Raw genomic sequence first — 18865 nt, 5'->3', positions numbered from 1 at the left:
ATGCAACCTTGTTGATGTGAGAAAGAGTGGAACAGGCAGACATCTTCTGTATGCTTTGAATTGCCATGTGCTTTGAATTTCTGTGCTCTGACTAAGCAGACTTTTTAAGAAAATGCTTAAGGTGTATTTGGGGGTCAGTATGGAAAGACACTTTAACCAGGTTCCATAAGTGGAAATTAATACTGAAAATAAAACTTTATCAGGAGTGTTAATTACATCCAACCTTTTGGCTATGCTATCAGAAGTTATTTTCCCATTCTAAATCACATCGTGGCTATCTTGAAAGGTTTTGGTTTGTCTACTGCTTGCGTATCAAGCAACACTAACAAAATCAAATTTCTGGTTTTCTTTAACAAGTTGGGGTTCTTCTGTTTCGAGTATTGCTTTTAATTCTCTTGTGCTTCTTTGATACTGTATTGCATGACAGAACTAAAAGGAAGCTGAACACTGTCCTGCCCTGCTCTGCCCCTTACCAAAGTATTGATTATGCATTGGTTAAAAAAAAAAAAATAAATCCAGCCCAACTGCCTGATGGAAATAAATCGGAAATTTCTACCCACGGTGCTACATTGTTGTTTAGATAGGTACTCACAGGGTACAGCTTTGCTTTATGTCTCGTAGCAGTTTTCTAGTTTAAATTGAGGAAGATTTGTAGGCCAGGTCATTCCTGCTGTTACTACGTCAGCACATCAGTAGGGGAGTTGCCATTGACTCTGCTGGAAGCAGACCTGCAGCTCTGTCCTTAGTGGAACGTTACGGTACAGATGTCTCAGTAGCCTCTACCAGGCCTGTGCTTAGTATGCCTCAGCCACAGAAGGGCACAGTTCCTCTGTCAAGGGGTGAAGCAGACAAAGACAGTTTTTCTCAATCTGAATCAATCAAATGACCTTTGGGAACCTAAGGAATTAAGAGCTTGGTTTTTTTTTTAACTAGGAAAGAAAATGCAAGACCCATCTGCTGTGATGGTTTTCATTGGCAACGAAATAAAAGCTAGTCTGAGCTCTCAATGTTCATTATTTTTGTTATTTCTCCAGTTCATTTGCTTCCTCATTTATATACACGGGAGTATGAGGGAGTGAACTGATGAAGAAAGGGGTGATTTCTATTAGGTTCACTGGTGAATTTTTTTGCAGTGGTTCCTTGCTGGTTTGCAGACCACTGCTTGGGAAGCACCCATGTAAAAGTTGTTCTCTCAGCTGGGTTCGAAGTAAAGCCAAGGTCAGAAGGGGCACTTGTGACCCAGCACAGAGCCTCAGAGACCAAAGCATGGTTTCCAAACCCACTGTTTGCTCGTGGACCGAAGCCCGAGCCCAGTGCTGTTTCCAGCTGAGACCTCCCTGAGGCTGCTCCCGTGCTTGGCCACGCACAGAGCCCCCGCTCAGCAAAGCAGCGTAACACCCCTTAAACTTGTCCGCATTTGGTAAGACACTTAAACACATGCTTTGCTTGCTTGAATACGTGCTTGCTTAAGACCTGCTGATGGAAGTGGTCACCTCTTTTGGTAGACTGGAACCTTTTCTTGGTAGTTATAAACTGTCAGTAATGGCCGTGCCCCCGCGATGCACGTGATACGTTTGCCCATGAGCATCCCATTGAGCCCAGTCACACACAATTCCGCCTGAAAACTGCCCACGTGCATAACGTTTGCCAGATTGCAGCCTGGCTTTATAACTAATTTAAAAACTAAATGAAATGTTTCTTCTCCAGAAGGGAGATTCTGCTGCAGAAATGTGCATCAAGCAGTTGAGGCATTAAAGGTTTTAATGTCCAAACTCCATTAAATGAATTGTTTTATCATTTGCAGAGGATTCATTACTTTCTAAGAGGATTTTTGTCAAATAAGCATTTTGCAAACTAAGCTAATCAGCTCTGTTCCTGTTTATAATTCTCCCACTACAAATATTTATACGTTATAATTTGTCGTTCTACTTTCCTGCCTGACTAAGCGCAAGCACATTAAAATTTTTCTGACATGCCGTTCCTTTCAGAAAAGCCCTACAGGATATAATGGGAAATTATAAACTCTCTGTAGTTTTTTCTTTGTAGGCCATCACAGAGAGCTGAACAGAGCCAGCAGGAGGGACAAAAGGCTGTGCTAACTGGTGCCAGGCATGACACCATACATATCCCTCCTTGCTCACGTGTTTTTTTTGCCTCCCCCGCCTCACCCCAGTGCTTCCAGAAGTGATGCCAGAAACTTTACACCTTGCACTGCTCTTGCGGTGCAGAGAGGCTGGATTTGGAAAAGGGGGGGAGATACTTGACTTCTTGCGGAAGATGAGACCACCGCGCTGAGGGATCTCCTTCACGCTCCTATCTCCGAACTGCTGTGCTGGCCCCGTGCCCCCCCGGCGCTGCGGGTCAGGCTGCCATCCAGCACGGGTGCTCGCCTACCCGCTGGCACGGCACGGCAGCCCGGGGCCACGAGCCCCTTGGCTTGCCCCGGGGCACACATCTGCTGGCACTTGGCATCTGGGGCTGCCGGATGAGATGCCTCAGAGCCGGCTGGCGTGCATCGTCCCTGCGCGCAGCGGCCAGGAGCTGGATGGCGAGGCAGGGCATCCATCCCCCGACAGGGCTTGCCCCGTCCTCGCTGCCCCCTCCCCAAACCCCCCCACCCCTTGCTGCTTCGGCCTCAGCATCTCACGGAGGGGAGGTGGCCACCCCGTGCTCCTCAACCCCTGCAGTGTCCCCAGCTCTGCCGCTGGCGGATGGAGCTGGACTAGGGAGGTCCTGAGGACCAAGGTCATCGGAGCTCAGGCAGCAGCACTTGGCGTCCCCCCGCTTGCGAGGGGCGCGCGGGCAGTCCAGCAGAGACCTTTCCCGACCGTGCCAAGCGTTATCAAGCAGCACAAGACAATTAAGCTTCCCTCAGCGTTGAAATCGATGTGGGCAGCATTTGCCTGGGGGAAGAAAAGCCAGGGGGAGCTTTTCTGATCAGAACAGGAACGCTGCTTGTCTCACCCGACTGACTGTGTCTTAACTGTGCTTGTCGTTTACAGGCGTTCACGATTCAGGGGCAGTATGCCATCCCTCATCCAGACGTGAGTCCAGCGCATGTAAATTACTCCCTTTTTCTTCCTCTCCCTCTTATTTGTTCTGGGCAACATTTACTTTCTACAGTTAGCAATAAAGATGTGGCCTAAGGACACCTTTCCTGAACAGCACGCTGTGTAGCCAAGCGTTAGCTCAGCTACATCTCTAACCTTGCGTGATAATTGCTGGAAAGTACAATGGCCCAGGAACAAATGGCAGTTATCTTGGTCTTTTTTTGCATGCGATATATTTGAGTTCCTTTAATATGTAATTCTACAGTAATTAGTTAATATTAACAATAGCCATTACACGTAATAACAGTAGAGATGTCATTTATAACCAGTTTGGTTTCTTTTTTTTCTCTGCGGTAGATTAGAATGAATGATTAAACCTTTTTTTTTTTTTTTTTACAATATAATTTTAATTAATCCAGTTTTAGAACATGTAAGATGGTTTCTCTGCTCTGAAATAATTCCATTTGATTGGTTAGTTCTAATTTCCCATCCTGCCCTGCAGTTGACCAAGCTTCACCAGTTGGCTATGCAGCATCCCCCCTTTACTCCCCTTGGGCAGACCACCCCTGGTTTCCCTGGTACGTACCCATGACCCCCTGGGGATGTCCTTCTTCTTAACAGCTTTGTTTCCCGTGGTCATTACATCATTTTAATAATAAATGTGGTCAATGACCAGCGATCCTTCTGTTTTTACACACTAATCTCTGTTCTTCCCTCCCCATACCTCTGTTACAGTTCCTTTCTCATTACTAAAATGTGCTTTGTTTGTTACGTTTGTTAATCAAAACCGCTTCATTTGTGCCATTGGCTAAAAGCCCTGAGTTTCTTTTGTTCAGTCCTTGCAAAGTTATTATGGACCATACCGTATGTACCAGTTGGTTCCGAGTGACGTACTTGGGCGTGCAACCTGTCAAACTCCCAGTTTGGTAACATTGTTCAGAAAGAAGCAAACATAGGAAAACAGTATGTAATCGTGGTACAGAAATACTGATTAAAAAAATTACAGCACGCTGAAACTCGAATTCCTTGTAGACCCAAATGTCTTAAACGCATCTGTATTCATCACTGTTGGGAAACGTGCCTCTCTTCCTACTGGATATGCACATATAGCTACAAAATGCAATGGAAATTTAGTTAAATTAAGGACAGGAAATTTGGTCCATACTTGCTAAAACTGACGCTGAACTCTTGATTCAAGAGTGAGAAGTCAGTTAACCTTGCAATAAAACATTTTTACTGTACTTCACTGTGTACATGCTTGGCATCTAAAAACTTCACAAAATAGAAGTATATGTGTACTGGTACCTGCTTTGTATGGCAAATAACATTTTATCACATACATCAAAGGCTGTGAGCAAATGGATTGTTTTATATTCAATGTAAAATAAGCATATGCAAATCGTAATTGAATATAAACATAAGTAAAATGTAGGTGAGTCAATTTTTTGTAAGAGTGTTTTTTTTCCATCTTTCCTACTTGGAAGTGAGTATTTTTGGCATATCTCTACAGATAGTAATAATAAACACCAAAAGAAAAGAAAAGGACAGAGACATGACATCCAAAATATACTTTTCTTTCTTCGCGATGTATCTGATAAAATATCTACAAGTAATACTAAATTGCCTTTCCTAGCTTTATATTTTCCTTATTCTTGTCATTAACATGCTGCTCCTTAATCTTTTCCTGGTTATATTTGTGAGATGTACGTTTCTGTAATGTTAACATGTGTTAGAGCAGTAATTCCATTTTTCCTGAGCATTTTCCTTTTGTCCACCCACTTCACAAACAAATGTATGCAGCTTAGAGTATTCTGTACATTTCCCTTCAAAAATTACCCTTCCCAACATTTCTTCAGCAACTAATCCCACATATAATTTCCAAATTTTCCTAGGTCAATTTCCTCATCCTTATTTTAATTTATTAATTTTTCTTTTTCGTATCTATGTATTTTGTTATGCTAATTGTTAATTTGACTTCCACTTTCATTTTCCATATTCTAGAACTTCTGGTAGACAGGTCAAATTTCAGCCATATATTAATTTCTCAATTGATGTGCTTAGAACAGACTTCAGAGACTTTTTTTAGGGGAAACACTTCATTTTCTAGAAGCTTTTTGTGACCCTGTGGAATCTCATGTGACATTTGTTGCTTTGGTGGGTTAAAGGTTAATTGAAACAAGACTCATTTAAAATTAGTCCAGCCCTCTGAGTTTTGCATCTCTTGCTTTCTTTTCTGTTTCTCTATCGGTTCTCTGTTTTTCTTTGGTCCTCTCTCTCTTTTTTTTTTTTTTTTTTTTTTTTTTTTTTCCTTCTTTCTGTATGTTTCCTTCTTTAAAATATCATTTGGTTTGTCTTGCCCTTCCTGCAAACAACCGGCGTAACATTTTCCCTCTGTCCCCTGAATAGGACTGGATGCCACTACTCCAACCAGTTCCCATGAACTTACTATTCCCAATGATGTAAGTGGACCAATAGTCAGTATCACTTTCTCTTCTCTCGCTCCCCTGCCTCCACCGGAGGGGAAACCTCTCATCTGTGGCTGATTTGTAAACGCTGCTCCCCCGGATAACCTGTACGGCATTTAGTCTGTTGGGGAGGGGGTGCTAGGGGTCAGTGAAATGCTGGAGGGCAGCAGCAGAAGTGACTGTCCCCTCCCATCTCAGGTCCCCAGCGATGCTGGTTTGGTACCAGTGCCGCGGTGCTTCCCCGCCTTCCTTAAAGCCTGGGTGTCTGCTGCTTACCGTGGGCTTAGAGGAGTTGCCAGAATTCATCTCTCGGGTGGCACTCGCGCCGGCGGTCGGGGCAGAAGGGCTGAAGCGGGTGGAAGCACGTTCAGCCCCGTGTGCTGTGGGTTGGGCTGGAGTCCTCCATGCAAGGGGCTGGAGAGCTTGCACCCCACGCTTACCTGAGATGGCATTTTTCCTGAGCAAAAAGCTACTTCAGTAAGGCAAAGGTGCAATTTTCAAATAAAGGGTGGTTTTCAAATAAATAAAATTTATTTGAAAAACAAGGGCTAAAAACATTCCTGCTCCAGCAACTCTGGCCTGTCCGTGATTGACAGACCCAGTCTCCATGAGCAATATGGTGCTGAATCTTAACACACCTACTCAAAATGCCCAACTCATGCACTGCACGTCATAGAAAAATGCCTTCCCTTTTTATACACTTTCATTGCAAACAGGGGTGGGGTTTTTTTTCAGTTTTCCTTACAAATTAGTTGCTTGGAAAATTGATTTCCCCTCCAGTAAAAAAAGGTTTCAAGCACGAGTGGGATCACAAATAGCAATTATATCACTTAAGAGATACTTACAATATTGTGTAAGCCCTATTAAACTCAGTGGCAATGATTTACAGTAAGGAAACAAAAAAAAGAATAACAAGGAAGCGAAGGTGTGAATGCTGTGATTTTGTAAGCTTTCTGTTACTTAAAAGATGCCCCACTGATTTATTAGTACCTGCTTTACAGCCCAATCTACTGTATGTTGAGAATTTTATGGAAACACCCTATTTATCCTTACAGTGCAAGTTTTTTAATCTCCATTTCAGGCAGATGTTCTTGCCATCAGTGATATAAATCCAAGGTCAGTCTCCTGACTTTGCTTTTTTCAGGGTTTGTAGCTGAGAGGGAGAAAGTTGGCCTTGTGTCCTGTAGCGCAGTAAAAAAATTTTAAAAACCCGTCAGTTTCTCATCCAGGAGGTATGAAATGCCCCAGATCAGCACTGTCCTCTGAAAAGCAAACGCGCACGTGTGCGCTGTTTCTAAGAGAAGATTTTTCTGCCTGTGCAGTGCACGTCTTGCTGCTGTTGCTGAAGGAGCAAAACCAAGGCCAACATGGTGTCAAGGCTTAGGAATCAGCCTGCAGGGGCTCTGCAGGTGGTGGGAGGGAGTTCTGATGTTCGTGCGGTGTCCAGGTGTGCATGAAAGGCCCGAAAGGCGTTCGTGCTGCCCACGGGCCCTGCACTCGTGAGCGTGTCCGTCTGTGCACCCAGTGCTGCGATGAGGGGAGGGACGGCTCTCCCGTCCCGAAGGGCATCAGGGGCTGCCTCTGAATTTTGCAGGGGGAAAAAAACCATTTCCCTGTGCACCTCCCCGAGGCGTTCGCTCTGCCGGTGCCCCAGGCGGTCAGCAGCGCCCTGCCAGGCTGGCCGTGGGCTGCAGCAGCAAGAGGGTACCCCTCCCGGGGGTCTCCCAGCGAAACCGGTGTCCTGGGGCCCCATCTCCACTGCAGCAAGGCTGTTCTCTGGGCAGCCCAGCGCCAAAAATGAGGAGATAAGGGAGACAGAGGGACGCGGGGCAGAGAGGGAGGCGGACGAGGAGGCACCAGCACCCGTGTTTCGTGCGTGGCTTGTCAGTCAGGTGCTGTGCAGGGAGGGAGGTCGGAGCGGGAGAGGCAACAGGTAATTTGACTTTGCTTTCCTGGTAAGCATCTCCTGGTCCCGATTTCGATAGGCAGGCAGCCGGTGTGGCACGGCGATTATTTATCTGACTGAAGGTGAAGGAAGCTGCAGGCCCTGGCACAGGGCTGTGGTGCAGCCCCGAGGCTGCACGTGGCCAGTCTCCTCCTGCCCCGACTCCAGGGCTCCCCGGTGCTGCATGAGGCCCCCAGCTTTCTTACCGTAGGTGCTTACGTGTGCAAAAGTCCGTCATGCATGAGAAGAACATGAGGCTTGTGAATATCTACGTGCTCTGCAGCTACCAGAGAAGTTGATGTATATCTACATGTGCTACGCTTATTTATTAAAACCAAGTTAATGATAAGCACATAAAGCCAAAGCCTCGGTAAGAATCTGATGGAGCAGAATCAGATATAAAGAGAGTAAGAAACTCAGACTTTAGCCTAGTCTACAGAAAGAAGATATTAATTGCCATTTACAATTTGCATAGTTTCATATTAAAATAAATTTTCTTCACTCCCTCTGGCATTGAGACAGTGACAGAATTTTTCTTCTTCCTGTTATTAATAATCCCCGTAACAATATCACACTGCTTTCTTCATACAGTATGCTGGTAATTGCAACTAACCTGTTGCTCAAGAACAAAGAGATTCTGGAGAACAGAGAAATGCATTTTACAGGAAGTCATTTTCCACATTCTAAAAGGCGAGGCTTCCTTTCCAAATAATGAACTCAGAAGATTTTCCCCTCTAGGTTTTCTCATAACTTCTGGATATCTCCAAAAAGAACAGAGAGGACATTTCTCCAGGTCCCTCTCAGAAGTCACTTTGGTCCTTATCTAGTATCTCCTTTTCCTCATCAAAACCTTACAGGTTGCCTTTCTTTCCTTGTTGGGATCTTGTCTGGCCTTCTGCTGCTGGCCAAGTTACACAATACAGGTGCGTTTCACATAAATCCCAGAATAAAGTGTTAACAGTGTCAGGTCCTTAAGGGAATGGAAGGGATGCTATCCCTGAGTGTAGCTGATGAGGCACAAGTCATAGATGTCTTAAAATTTCATGTTCCAATCCCCCAAAATGTCCATTGAGAGTAAATGAAAAAAACAATAATAATTTAAAAAAATCCATCTTACTAAAAACTGTGCATATTTTGCATATATGTTCGAGAGACAGGCAGAGGGAAGTAACAGGAAAACAAGATCCCCCCTCAGAAAGCACCAAGAACATTTTAAGAAAGCTATAAAACTGATGCGCACTCCTTAGGAACAGAAGTGTCAATCCACCCAAGTTGGAAATGGCATACTGAAGACCCACCTTTATTTCCCCCTGGAGCCAGAAGTACTTCCCTGCAAACAACGGAGAGGGACCCGCATGTGCAGAATGCTGTCGGAGAGCCCACAGTGAAATCCAGCATCAGCTCCATGTGATGCTCCACGGAGGTCCATATGGCGTTGCCTCTTCCACCAGCGGTCACGGGGAGGGGGGCAGGACTGAGCTCTCCTCGTGGCAGATCCCCAATCCATCACCTGCAGTGGGGAGAAGCAGCACAAACCCTTAAGAAGAACATAAGGGCGGTGTCCAACCCTGGCTGTGACTTCCAGCAGGATCACCTGCCACCTGCACGTTGCAGGAAAGGTGTGCCTCGCCCTCCCTGCGGCTCCCTTCCAGAAAAGTCCCGAGAACACGTGCCATGTTCTTATAAAGCTAAGCTGCTGGCTAAATCCATCCCTGACTCAGAAACTTTCCTGTTGTACGAGAGAGTTTAAAAGCAGTGGTTAGTCAAAGACTTAATAATCCACACAAGATGTGCTGGGAACGGTGCTGCAGTAGTGTAAGTTAAAGCACTTCTACAGAAGGCAAGTGTGGTGGTTTGAGCCTGGTCGGCAGCCAGCCACCCCGCAGCCGCTCACCCACCCTCCCCCCCAGCCTGGGAATGGGGGAGGCAATTGGAGGGGCAAAGGGAGACTTGCAGGTTGAGATAGAAACAGTTTAATAATGGTAATAAATTGAAAACAATGACAGTAATAGAAAATATAAATGCACAATGCAATTGCTCACCACCGGCTGACCAATACCCAGCCCGTTCCCGGCCAGCGACCCCGAGATACCAAGATCCCACAATCACAATCCCAGAAGCGAGAGAGAGAGAGAGAGAGAGAGAGAGAGAGAGCCCCTTCCCGACCACCCCTCCTCTATACAGTGAGCATGACGTTCCATGATATGGAATATTTCACTGGCCAGTTTGGGTCTGGTGCTCTGGCCGTGCTCCCTCCCTGCTCCCTGTGCCCTTGCGCACGGGCAGGACACGGGGAGTCGGAGAGACCTTGAAGTCTCAGCAGCAGCTGAAAACATCAGTGTGCTATCAGCATCCTTCTCATACCAAACCCAAAGCTAAATCCAAAACACAGCACTCTTCTAGTTCCCGAAAAGGAACATTAACTCTATTCCAGCCCAAACCAGGACAGCAAGGCACCTGTAGATTCAACCTTAATAAATTTACCTTACTGCTGAGAGCCTCTCTTGTAATAGAGAAACAATACCCAGAGCAAAAATATAGAATTAGCCAGATTCTGTCAATTAGCAGTGTTTAAGGGGATGTGTTACAAAAAAAAAAAAAATTATATGTTTGCACGTGGCCTGATTTTTGTCTCCTTTAATCTAAGAAAATGACATTTGATTCCTCAAGTAGACCTGTCCAGTTGAGCTCAAGTATCAGTAGAAAGTTTCTGCAGACTTAATATCCATCAGAAATAAAGTGAGACCATTTATAGGACAAGGCGTTATTTAACATTAAAAGTAATTCCCCCCAGAACCACCTACTTCTCACTTTAGGGAAGAGGATGGGAGCTGGTGTTAGGCCCTCAATAAATTGAAATGCACACAAATCTGCAGTTAGTTGCGTTACAAACCAAGTAATAAGAAAGCTCATTTCGGAAGGTGTTTTCTTAGTTTTATGTATGCCTTCTTGCAAAGCCTGTGAAATTATTATAGTCCAGATTTTGCATTATCCTGGCAAGGAGAGTGAAGTTGTGGCGGTGGCAGTGGTGGTGGTGATTTTTAAGAGGCACAGAATATTTAAACATCTCTTTCCAGGCTCTGCAGTAAGTCTGTAAAGAACTGTAATCATACCTCAGGAGATGATTTCTCCCTATAGAGTACTCTGCCCCAGCATTTCTAACTAAAAAAAAAAAAACAAAAAAAAAAAAAACCCAAACCTGTAATTAAGAAAGCCTGTATCCTTATGAAAAGTGATTGAAGAGTCTTCTTCATGATGGGTGAGCACCTGCTTGCTCAGCTAATGCAGAGGCTTTGCCAAAGCCAATGGACTTGCTTTGGGTTGGCAGCGGGAAGCCAAGGGGAGCCACATGTACCTGTGGACAGGTATGGTCCCTGATACCTGCCCCAGACAGCAGATAGCAAGTTGCAGAGGCTACTCCCTTGCCCCTTTTTACCAGCACTGCGTTCAGTGTAAGAAAGGAATCTGATTTTTTTACCAGTATTTAAAAAGAAAGTGAGCTCCATGCCATTTCCTGTGACAAGCAATACTCTGCAGCATTGGACTTGGATGATAATAAGCCAAAACCTAAAAGTTGGATTGCTCCCAGTGCTGCACAAAAGGAATCCAGTGTGATGGACACAGAGGAACAAACCTATAGGAAACACCCAGCAGAAAGCTGTTATTATTAGGCTTTGTCAGTGACTTTAGCATTAAGGGGAAAAAATAGAGAGAGATTTAGTATTTATATTTAGCATTATGGGCAAGAAGAAAAAAAAAAAAAAAAAAAAAAAGGAAAAGAGGGACCTGAACCAGAGATGGCATAGCATATTGGGAGAAACTATTAGCATCAAGAGTTTGAGGCAGGAGGAATCATAGTAGACCTTCAGTCCCACGCTTTAAGAGTCCAGCCTCCTGATTCAGTCCTGTTTCCATTGGTGCCGGCAGAACTTTACTGAAGGACAGACTAAAACTAGAAATAGGCAAAAAGCAGGATCTGTGGTTTAGTGTTGGTTTGTTTGGGTTTTTTTTTTTTTGGCATGAGGAGAAATGAGGTACACCGAGATAGGGGAAGACTGATCAGAAGAAGCAGTGTAAAGAAAGTGAAAAGGGAAGCGTTTTTCCCTGGTGCTCACAGCCCAAGAAGGAGGGGACATGAGCCGAAACTTTGAGGTGTATGGACAAATGGTGATACTTGTATACAACACACGAGCAAGCTCTGCAGGTTACTGCTATGGCCTTTTTGGGGCAGCAGCAAGAGAAGGGGGTTCAAAAAGAAGTTGTCAGACACACGGACTATTGAGCATAAAGGTAGCGATACCAGCTGCTGCTCAGGTAGTCTGTAAGTCTTAGGTGGGAATTTGGGATACCAGTGGAAACTTTGTTTTATACCTCACGCTGTTTTTATCCTTTTTTTTTTACAAGCGTGTAGTACTGCCACAGTCCAAGAGAGGCAGCTGGGCTAGCTGCACTTCTGATCTGAGCTGTTTCGATCAAGCCTTGAGAGAGTTAAAATATATATACATATACATACACATATTATGTGTGCATGTATTTTTTTGTACATACGTGTATGTTATACACATATATATAGTTATATGTATTATACTATAGTGCATAGTAGGCTCAGTATAGTCTATAGTAGGTTTGGCTCCTCTCTCACATGGACCAGCTTTATCACTTGTTTTCTGGAGAATTTCCTCTTGATTTATTCTGTAAGAGAAAGTAAGGTTCACTGTATGTTGAGCAAGCAGGTGAGCATCAAAAATAATGCAGCACCTGAAGTCCTTGAAAACAGCTGTATGTTTACTGTCCTCCACATTCCCTAACTCCATCTACTGAGCTTGGAAAAAGCAGCAAACCCATGTCTGTGAAACACGCATGCAAGATAGCAGCTTTCCAACTCGGGGGAAGCTTGCTTTTGTGGTGAGGGGCTTTTGTGGGATGGAATTAGACGTAGCCTGCCAAATCTTGCGAAATGGCCAACCACAGATCGATGGGCACGGGGGCGGGGAGGGGGAAACAGCTGTCAGCGTTAGAAAGGTCAGGCTTGAAAAGAGATATGTGTTTGGAGGCAATTTGACATGGCTTCGTCTCGAAGCATGGGAGGGGGGACTGTTTTTATGTAAAACCAAATGTCCATGGCCTGACCGATCAAAGCTTTGTGGGTGAAAACCAGTCCCTTAAACTTCCTCCGGAACCCATCAGTTCTTGAACATTCAGATACTGCACAGATACCAGATCATCATAAGTAAAGGGAAAGGCATCCCAGAGAGAGCCCAAGCACCCCGCCGGCACTACTGTCCTTCCTGTGTGGCAAAAGGAGAAGTGTATTCTGCGTGAGCCACCGGTTGTGTCACGGCTTGCAGAGCATGTTCAAGCAGCCCGTTGCCACAGCAACAAGGGATGACTTCGGAGAGCTTCAGACCAAAGGTTACTCAACCTCTCTTCCAGATACTTGCATCACCAATATCCATGACCGGTCTGGACTGAATCCTTGCTACCTAACTCAAAGTCAGGAGACTGCAGTTCTTTGTACTGACCCACCTGGGTTACAAGCCTCACTGGAGGGACTCCAGGACACAAGTGGCAGCCTCCCGAGTGAGCCGGCAAGTGCCTCCTCAGAGCTGGTGAACCAAATGTGTAAGACTGTGTCTCACAACGTGCCTGAAGAACCAGCAGTCTCACGCAGTTCCTCTGCTTTGCATGCCACTATGACAGCCACACCTGTGAACTGAACTGCTTGAAGTTCTTCTAAATAATATATCTTTATATATTTTTGCATGTTTTTTACACCAAGCGGTTTTACCAGATTTCCACTCTTCTGCTTTGGACAGACTGAGGGTAGGTGTCCAGCCTACATTTTCCTGTTGACACTTAGGACATAATTATTAAAGCAACCAGAAGCATATTCAGATCTGCACACGAGGTGAGACCTGTCAGAGGAATCTGAAGACATGATAGGCACCATAACAGCTGCTTCACAGAGCCTAAATCCTGGTCACTGCTTCATAAGATCATCAGTAGCAACAGCCAGATTCTTGACCAGTCGCTTCAAGATCACCATCTCAAAAAAGATTAGATGCTGGTTGTGGCAGAAGGAAATCCTGACAGCCTCCACTCCTGCTGGCCATTTCAAGCCTCTCCGATATCCTGGGGGAACAACTCTGGCTAGCAGTCAAGTAAAGATGACCCAAGGTTTTTTCCCTGCTCTGCGCTTCATTCTGCTTCTACAGTAGCGACCACTTCTGACCAGATTTTGGTAAATTATAGCTAATATTACAACATGCAGATGCTTCACAGGAGCAAAATTATGTAAGTCCATCACCACGTTTTAACAGATAAGAGTGGATCTAGTGCTGCCAGTTTTGCTGTCCTGTGATGCTGTGGTAGGACTGCCTTTACTTTCTTCATACAAATGGCATACCCAGATAAAACCGAAACCCCACCACTGGCTGGCACTGGTGCTACTGCCTGTGCTCCAGAACCTCTTCTCTCCTGCTTCACCTTCATTACCTGTGGACTGTGGAGGCCAGTGAGACTGAGGCACAGGACGCAGACACTTAGGGATCCTGGTGCTGCTAGCCGCTAGCGTATGCAGGCACATTCGTGCACAAAAGAGACAGGGTAAAGGCTTCCTGGTGAAGTTCACATAGAATCGTATCATAGAATGGTTAGGGTTGGAAGGGACCTTAAAGACCACCTATTTCCAACCCCCCTGCCCTGGGCAGGGCCCCCTTCTCCCAGCCCAGGGTGCTCCCAGCCCCGTCCAACCTGGCCTTGAACCCTTCCAGGGAGGGGGCAGCCACAGCTGCTCTGGGCAATCTGTGCCAGCGCCTCAACACCCACACAGGAAAGAATTTCTTCCTTATATCTAATCTGAATCTACCCTCTTTCAGTTTACAACTGTTACCCCCCATCCTATCCCTATACTCCCTGACAAAAAGTCCCTCCCCACCTTCCCTGTAGACCCCCTTAAGTACTGGAAGGCCGCTATAAGGTCTCCCCAGGGTGTTCTCTTCTCCAGGCTGAACAACCCCAACTCTCTCAGCTTGTCCTCATAAGGGAGGTGCTCCAGCCCCCTGATCATATCTGTGGGCTTCTTCTGGACCTGCTCGAGCAGGTCCATGTCCTTCTTATGTTGGGGGGTCCCAGAGCTGGACACGGTACTCCAGTGGGGTCTCACGAGAGGGGAGTAGAGGGGAACAATCCTTCCCTTAACCTGCTGGCCACACTGCTCTTGATACAGACCAGGATACAGTTGGCTTTCTGGGCTGCAAAAGCCGACAGAGGACATAGGTCCTCTGCACGTGCAGTCACGCACTAAGGGAGGTCCTCAGGATAAGGACGGGGAGCTCAGGGAGGCCCTCCTGTTTGAATAGGATGGGAAATCCTGTGTGCGTTTCCTGAAACCCCTTTTTTCCCCCTTGTGGGTGCTCCTCTTGTGCTCAGTCTCTGTTTCAGCTACCCAGGTACCTGCTTTGGCTTTCTGCTTGTCCCTGAGCATGAAGCAAGGATTACGTTGGGGGGGGGGGGGGGGGGGGGGGGGGGGGTGGGAAGGGGGGGAGGCACGGGGAGAGCAAGGGTTCTTCTTTTGATAAAACGTCTGGACAATGTGAATCTGTTTCTAGCAAGACACTCTTAAGTACTACAGTACCAGAAAAGGTAACATGTCAGGGCCTGAAACAGTGGGAAGGGTGAGAGGGGAAAGCAGCCTCTGCACCTTGGCGCATCCTTCTGCCAAACTGGCAGCATCGTGCCAGTGTCAACAGACCTGTAGAGCAGAGTTTCCATTTTCTACCCATTCTGGCCACTGCTGAGCTTCTCAGCACCCATCCTTCCTAAACACAAAACAAAAGTCCCTCTTCTCACCCTTACAGGAGCCAAAGCGGCTCAGCCCCAGCTGGCTGGGTGCCCACTTGCTCGGGGAGGCTCCCTGTGCCAGAGGAGCAGCACCCCGGCACAGCTATCGCACCCCCTTGCCCCGGCGTGGCTGCGACAGTTACCTGTGCTGCTGAACACTTTCTTGTGGTCTTGCACACAGCTTCCAAAAGCTTGTGACTCTGCCAAGAGCATTTAAACAGCTTTAAAGCACTGTTAATTGCAAATAACACTAATGCAATTTTGCCAAAAAAAAAAAAAAAAAAAAAAAAAAAAGGAGGGGATCTGGGAACACACACGCACACATGCACACACACAAACCTCAGGATCAGTTTTATTCATGAAATAGGAGTTTGGGGAACTTTCTGTTAAGGAATGCAGACAAATTTCAGTCTCTTCCTACGCCTGCTTCTGCCTGCAGTTACAGAGCTGTAAATCCCACTGACGTTAATAGCGCAGACCCTGGCCAAGCGAGGACCCAGGGAGGTGTGGGAGCAGCACCACGCGGGCAGGGCACGGAGCCGCGGGGCGGCAGCTCTGGGTGGTCAGCATGACTGATGTCCAGCTGCTGTCCCTGATGTCCAGCTGCTGTCCCTGACCTCCAGCTGCTGTCCCTGACCTCCAGCTGCTGTCCCTGACTTCTTCCAGCTGCTGTCCTCGGCTTGCCGCCGCCTCCGGCAAGCCAGGTGGGGCTGAGGTTTGTATTTGTCAGCACCACAGCAGGCTGTCGTTCTCTGCCACGGAAGACAGCTAAATAATCTAGTATTGAGTTGATGACCACCTAGCAGTGAAACCTGGTTTAGAGACATATGACCGTAGAGCCAATAGGCTGCACTAGTTATTCCTTCCAGACGGCACAGCAAAAATCTTCTGTTTTGACGTTGAGCTTTTCATAACCATCTCTTTAGCAATACAACAAATTGCAGTTAAGTGGTTTTTGCTTGTGTCTGTGGCACTAATCTCAATCTTTGTCCCGCTCCAGTTAATAGGCTGCATTATTGGCAGACAAGGCAGTAAGATAAATGAAATCAGGCAGATGTCAGGAGCGCAGATCAAGATTGCTAATGCCACAGAAGGCTCCGCAGAACGACAAGTTACAATCACAGGATCCCCTGCAAACATCAGCTTAGCACAGTACCTCATTAATGCAAGGTAAGTTTGCTTTGTAAGTGATAATGCTTCTGCGAGATGGCTCTGTCTGCTCTCCAGCAAATGTCTGTCTTGGGTAGATCCAGAAAGTTGCTTCACAGTGTCCATTTTGCATAGTATTATTCAATTTCTAATGACTTGTAAAGTCTGTATCATTAGAACCTGTGTTTGCTGTTGGTTTACATGGAAAGGAGCTTAATCTGATGCAATTCCAGGTATATGTTGAATGACAAAAGCTGAAAAATTGGAATACTCACATTAGCATCCACCTAGAATATAGGCGGATAAATTCAATAAAATGACAATCATAAATTCTTTAGAAGAAAATGCTTTTCACAGACCCATTTTACTGTCCTAAATGGCAAATACAGTGAAACAGATTGCAAAACAGATTTAATTTACTAACTGGAAATTGCCACTCAGAGTTGATATTAAACTGACATTTGGTTGCTAAAGAGGCACGGGATTTATTTTTTCAGAGGCAGCATCACAAATTTGTAAAAAGCATTCCCTAATGAGACCGGGTGAGACTATCTGCTTCTCCACTTCTCAGTGCCAGAATTAATGAAGGCACTGGCTGTTTAGCTAAGCATTGCGACGGCTTAAGTCTCTATCAGTTTTGATATGATTATTTAGAAAAATATTAAAATTGATACCACCTTTATTTGCAATTATCCTGAGAAGAAAGTGAAATGGATGTAGTGCTGTCTCATAGATCTACTTGTAAATGGTGGACTGAGGCAATATGTTGTGGGGAGGGGGAGTATCTATGTATTTTATTGCTTTTTTTCTTTTTTTTTTTTCCCTTTTCTTTCCCCCTGCCCCCTCAAATACTGTGATATGAATCAAGCTCTGTGTTTATGTTTGCTGTTAAGATAGTAGAAAGTATGTGATTTATATGGGGGGACTGTAGTCTTATCAGGTCTACAGCTTCCTATGGTCCAACCTCCTTTCCAGAGCAGTTCTGTAGTGCACTAGTGCAAGCCACTGTAAATGTCTTAATGGAAGAAAATTATGTTTGTGCAGCTCTGTGTTACAGCAAACAAAAAAAAATAGAACTTTTTATTATTCAATATGAAAATAGTTTCCTAGGGAAAGAATATTGAGGGGTGGCATCGTGAAGCCTAAGATAAGCCATTTCCAGAATACTAAAACAAACTACAGCTCTTTTGCTTTATATTCTTTGTAGCAAATATAAATCACTTCCGTAAGCCCTGTAATCAAATAAAAATGTGTTCCCTCCTTTAACCCTTAAGGATATGTTCTTCTCTTGGTGTTCAGGGATTCCCCACACATCGAGACGAGAATAGACCCCTTCATTTTTAGTTGCACAAACACCATATGGCATGCATCTGGATCTCAGAAGATAACAATTTAAGATCTTCAAGACAGCTAAAGCATGCAAATAAAATAACGCACTTATTAATGGAGTTGCAGTGAGCTGCTCACCAGAGACAAAAACTCTAGTGAACAAACCTCTGTTTGACTCACTTTAGAAAAGCCTGTGAACTCTCACATTTCTGTATATTACTGTTTAATGATTCTTTTGATGGAATGGGATATATATGAGGTCTTTTAACATACTTTTGCAAAGAAGAAAACTTCTTCAGCAGTCATATACCATGGATACTCTTATCTATACCCGGTGAAACCAGAAACAAAATGTTTTCCTCCTGTTGCATTTCTAGATAGAAGTCATTTGTTACCATCATCTACAGTAAACCGTCATATATTATTGTGTACCATGTGTTGAAACTGTATTTAGATGAAGTGACTTCATTTGTAAATGAAGACTCTTAATGTATAATAAATTAAGCTCTAAGGTAACATAGGACATTAGGGTGGCTTTTTCATTTTAAAAAGTGACATTGTTCCAGATTTTTCCTTTTGTAAGAGAAATTCCTGTCCAGTTAGGTGCCAGCACAGCAGCAGTGCTAGTTTGCAGTTGCACTGGAGGAAGAACTGAGAAACTTCCAGGCAAGAGAGAGGTCTGCTCTAGCTGGGGTTTAGGTGCTCAGGCAGGTTTCTGAGAGGAAGATCTAGGCTGCTGCTGCCTGTGCACGCCAGGAGCCAATTTGAGTGTTTTTCAGTCCTAAACCTGCCACAAGTACTGCCGTCTCTTTTAAAGATGTTGGCACAAAATAAGGAGTGTTGGGGAAGAGCTGAGTACAGTGCCCTAGACTGCCCAAGGTATAGTCTGGTATGTCAAAATAATAATAAGTAAAAGCCATATAAGCATTCAGGGTAAGGTGAACTTTTTTTTTTTTCCCTCTTCCCCCACAAGATCTGTCATTCTTGTGGATTTTGTTTCCAGGGCCAGTATTTCTGCACAAATCAATGTCTCACAGCAGCAAAGGATGTAAAAAATAAATCTATCCACAGTATTCCTGAAACGT

The 18865-nt window shown here is 45.2% G+C and overlaps 1 protein-coding gene across 9 annotated transcripts in view; it reads left to right on the top strand.

The window, feature by feature from the left end:
* LOC104357721 (poly(rC)-binding protein 3) overlaps positions 1-18865 on the top strand; it is a 68365-nt gene that overhangs the window by 32040 nt on the left and 17460 nt on the right. For 4 of the 9 annotated variants that reach the window (XM_042797996.1, XM_032988984.2, XM_042797993.1 and 1 more), the window contains 4 exons: positions 3003-3059; positions 3553-3628; positions 5457-5509; positions 16303-16472. In XM_042797996.1, the coding sequence (XP_042653930.1) occupies positions 3003-3059; positions 3553-3628; positions 5457-5509; positions 16303-16472 (356 nt within the window). Of the gene's footprint in view, positions 1-3002; positions 3060-3552; positions 3629-5456; positions 5510-16302; positions 16473-17750; positions 18316-18865 lie in introns of those variants that run through there. The other 5 variants (XM_032988986.2, XM_032988985.2, XM_042797995.1 and 2 more) reach the window with 2 other exon arrangements.

The sequence above is a fragment of the Tyto alba genome, unplaced genomic scaffold, assembly GCF_018691265.1.
Source record: "Tyto alba isolate M040663 unplaced genomic scaffold, T.alba_DEE_v4.0 Super-Scaffold_27, whole genome shotgun sequence".
Taxonomy (NCBI): domain Eukaryota; kingdom Metazoa; phylum Chordata; class Aves; order Strigiformes; family Tytonidae; genus Tyto; species Tyto alba.
This window is presented reverse-complemented; position numbering and strand designations above follow the sequence as displayed.